Source organism: Lolium rigidum, chromosome 2 (genome assembly GCF_022539505.1).
Source record: "Lolium rigidum isolate FL_2022 chromosome 2, APGP_CSIRO_Lrig_0.1, whole genome shotgun sequence".
NCBI lineage: Eukaryota > Viridiplantae > Streptophyta > Magnoliopsida > Poales > Poaceae > Lolium > Lolium rigidum.
Window position 1 is genome coordinate 50607968 of NC_061509.1, and position 3447 is coordinate 50611414.

Genomic DNA, 3447 nt, shown 5'->3' on the forward strand with positions numbered 1-3447 from the left:
TCCGGACGGCGAAAATCGGCCCAGTCAGGCCCCCGGTTCCTCGTTTTGGTCCGGATTTGAGCCTATTTTCGTCCGGACTCCCCATGCCATCCTCGGTTTCCCGGGGTCTCCCGGGGACTCCGGATGAAGCTAAACCAACCGCCCACGCCCACGTGTCTCCTCTTTCGTCCGGATTTCCCGAGCCATCATCTTTTCCCCGAGAAACGCCGCTTGGGGAGCACACGACTGGGAAACTACTCCTCCCCACGCCAAATCTTCCTCCAATCCGGACGAAAATTTCGCCGGATTTGGGCGTGGGGAGCGCCAACGAGTGGGGATGCTCTTACTCGGTTGCCTCTTTGGAGAAACCAAAGGCACCAGGTGATGTGGGGTTTGTTAAGCCACTCCAAACGGTGGCTCCGCAAAGGCCTCAACATATTTTAATACTGCTCCCTACAACTATCCCCAACCTACGGTTCCTATGCCTCGTATTAATCATTCTAGGCCTTTTCCCCACTTTGATGGAACACAATTTTCCTTCGCGTCCGTTACTCGCCTTGAAACTATTCATCTCTTGCTTGCCTTGAAGCAAGACCGTGAGGTTTCGCTTCATAAAATGGTGCAGCTCTGCACATAAGCCTTCACTTCTGACCTCAATTTGGCCACGCATAAATATTGCTTCACCCTGGCAAACACAATATCTATCTATCTACCTCTCCAAACACAATATCTTGAGTACCTATGATGGTGACTACATCTGCATTCCATACTTAACAACATTGACAGGAACTTCGGAAATCATACTTCACCATCATCCTCGATTATAAAGGATGGCGAGAGATCTCCATTGTGAACTCTTTGTTCAGCTACAACCCAATGGACCGCTCGCCAATAGTAGCGAGAACTGTTTCCGTCTCGTAAAATACCTTCAAGCACGACCCAAAGCTTATAAGTGACTAGATACCCAAAATGCACTCCCCTCAGACTCTCAAGCAAAGTTTTATGATTTTCTGCTCAGCAGTAGGTTACTTCCAATCCAGATGTGATTGCTATACCAGATTAGAACCTTGATCAAGGAGAAAAGGCCCCTTGCGGGGCTCCACTGAAAGTTCCGCCGACAGTTGCTGGGTGTGTGGATCATCACTATCATCTCAGTACTTCCTCAAGCTTCGCTGCAGGTGCTGTATTCCGGTCTGGAAATTACGCAAGGTGCGCAGCACGAAACTTCTTACAAATGAAAGTTGAAGCCGTTTCCACCGTGCTGGACCACTTTGCCGACAGAAGCAAATCAACGAGGAGGAATAACAAGGGGCGTTGGCCTCCATGGTAAGAACAGAAGTGTTTTTGTGTGGATGGAAAGAGAAAGGGGCACGAAGGCCTCCACAGCAAGAGAAGAGTAGAGAGAAACTCAGCAGCTCTGAACCGAATAGCACGCACCTACACGGTAAGAACATCATACGATCGAGGGAACCAACCAAGTAAGTAAGAAGTGCAGAAATAGTTTCCAAAAAAAATGTGAGAAATGGTGAACAACAACAAGACTCCTTCGTCATTTCTAAACTGTACTAGGGAACACGCCGAGAGATTCAGAGCAGAGGCGTGGATCTGCTGCTTCATTTTGGGTTTTGTCAGGTATGGTATGCTCAAGAACATTCATGCATCAGTGGAACATCATGATCCAAATCCTTGATACATTCTGCGGTGATCAGTGTGCATCTGGTGTCGGGCAGAAGACCAGAGGAATGGTGCAGCGATTGCTCTTTGTCAAATGCCTTTTGAGGCTTATGCTAGCACAATATGCTGCGATGGAGAAGAGGAAGTTGAGACCATACATTTTCAGTTAAGCTTACGGCCACGAAATTAGAAGTCTACAGCAAGTAAGTAGTCGGGAGTCATCAATTACGAAAGCAAATGATTCAGCTAACACAAGTAATAACACGTTAAATTTCTGCGATGGAGAAGAGAGTTCAGACCATACACTTTCAGTTGAGGTTATGCCCATCTGGCCACGAAATTAGAAGCCTATACAAGCATATAAACTCAAGAGCCAACAATAATAACTAAAGCAAACGATGTGGCTAACACAAGTGGCATGTAAAAATTTCTCTTGCTTTCTTCTTCCATTACATATCTGATTTAGCTGATACTATCAACGTAATAGCAGCAGGCCGTGGAATACATGATGATGATGATGATAAACTTATTCACATTATCACATAGTAAGAGCATCCGATATTCAGATCTTGCGTGGCAAAAACTAGACCAAAAAAATATCAAAACCTATTGGAGATCGATCGTAGTAGCAGTCGGTCGGCAGTACGCAGCGGCGGCGCCGCCGCCCCGTCCGTCATCGGTCCAGGAGCAGGAAGCCAGCCGACCCAAGCAGGCGCCAAGGCGGGCAGGCGGGTACCGGGTTCGAATCAGAGGCGGAGCAGCGTGTCGCAGCGCCAGTCCATCTCGTCGTCGTCGTCGTCGGCGGGCGCCTCGATGTTCAGATCGAAGGGCAGGGACGTGGAGGGGAGCGGGGCGGCCTCGGCGGAGGCGCCGTCCTCGCACAGCGCGGAGGAGGAGGACCCGCAGTAGCTGCGGCAGTCCTCCTCGACGGCCGGCGCGCCGATCGCGGCGGCGCGGACGAGGACGGGAGCGCCGCCGCCGCTCCAGGACTCGATGGTGCTGCTGTGGCTGGACGTGGCGGCCACCACCACCATCGGCGGGGCGGGGGCGGGGGGCACGGGCGGTGCAGGGGTGGAGGAGGAGGAGGAGGGGAAGTTGGTGCGGGCGGCGGCGCCGCGGAGGTCGCGGGCGGCGGCGTCGTAGGCGCGGGCGGCGGCCTCGGCGGAGTCGAAGGTGCCGAGCCAGATCGGGGTCTTCTTGGCCGGGTCGCGGATCTCGGCGGCGTAGCGGCCGGAGGGGCGCCGGCGCACGCCGCGGTACTTGACGGCCTCGTCGCCGCCGGCCCCCGGCGCCGGCGCCGTGGGCGGCCTCGCGCGCCGCATCGCGCGCAGTCTACTCCCTCGGCGGGGCGGGGCGCGGCTGGCCTCCTCGCCTGTGTGTCTGTGTCCCACTCGTCCGTCCTCGGCGACTCCGTGCGGTGCGCGCCTTGTTTGTTTGGTCGGCAGCGGCAGCGGGCGGCTGACGAGGCGGGCCCGCCCACGACCGGGCGTCGCGTGGGTGTTGTTTATGATTCCAGCCGACCGCGTCCGGGTTGGGTGGTCGGGTCGGGGTCCTCATCCGTCGACGCGTTCTCGATGTTGGGTTGGGTTGATGTGGATGTTTTCACGGTGCGGAATCGTCATGGTGCGCAGGAGCGCCGTGTCGACCACTAGCCAGGCATATTCCACCAGCCCAGCCGCGGCTGCCTGTGGGAGAGGAATCGTGCGGTTGGATCTTGCTTCTCTGCTCTTTTTTACGGGCTTTGGAGAGCACGATTTGTGGATGAGATTGTTGGAGTGGGGAAGATGACACGTT

The 3447-nt window shown here is 54.7% G+C and overlaps 1 protein-coding gene across 1 annotated transcript; it reads right to left on the reverse strand.

Moving 5' to 3' along the window:
- Positions 1-2367: 2367 nt before the first annotated feature.
- Positions 2368-2975, reverse strand: LOC124686417 (ethylene-responsive transcription factor 3-like). Its single transcript, XM_047220364.1, has one exon. The coding sequence runs from the start codon at positions 2973-2975 to the stop codon at positions 2400-2402; it is 576 nt and encodes a 191-aa protein (XP_047076320.1). The 3' UTR covers positions 2368-2399.
- Between the last annotated feature and the right edge of the window lie 472 nt (positions 2976-3447).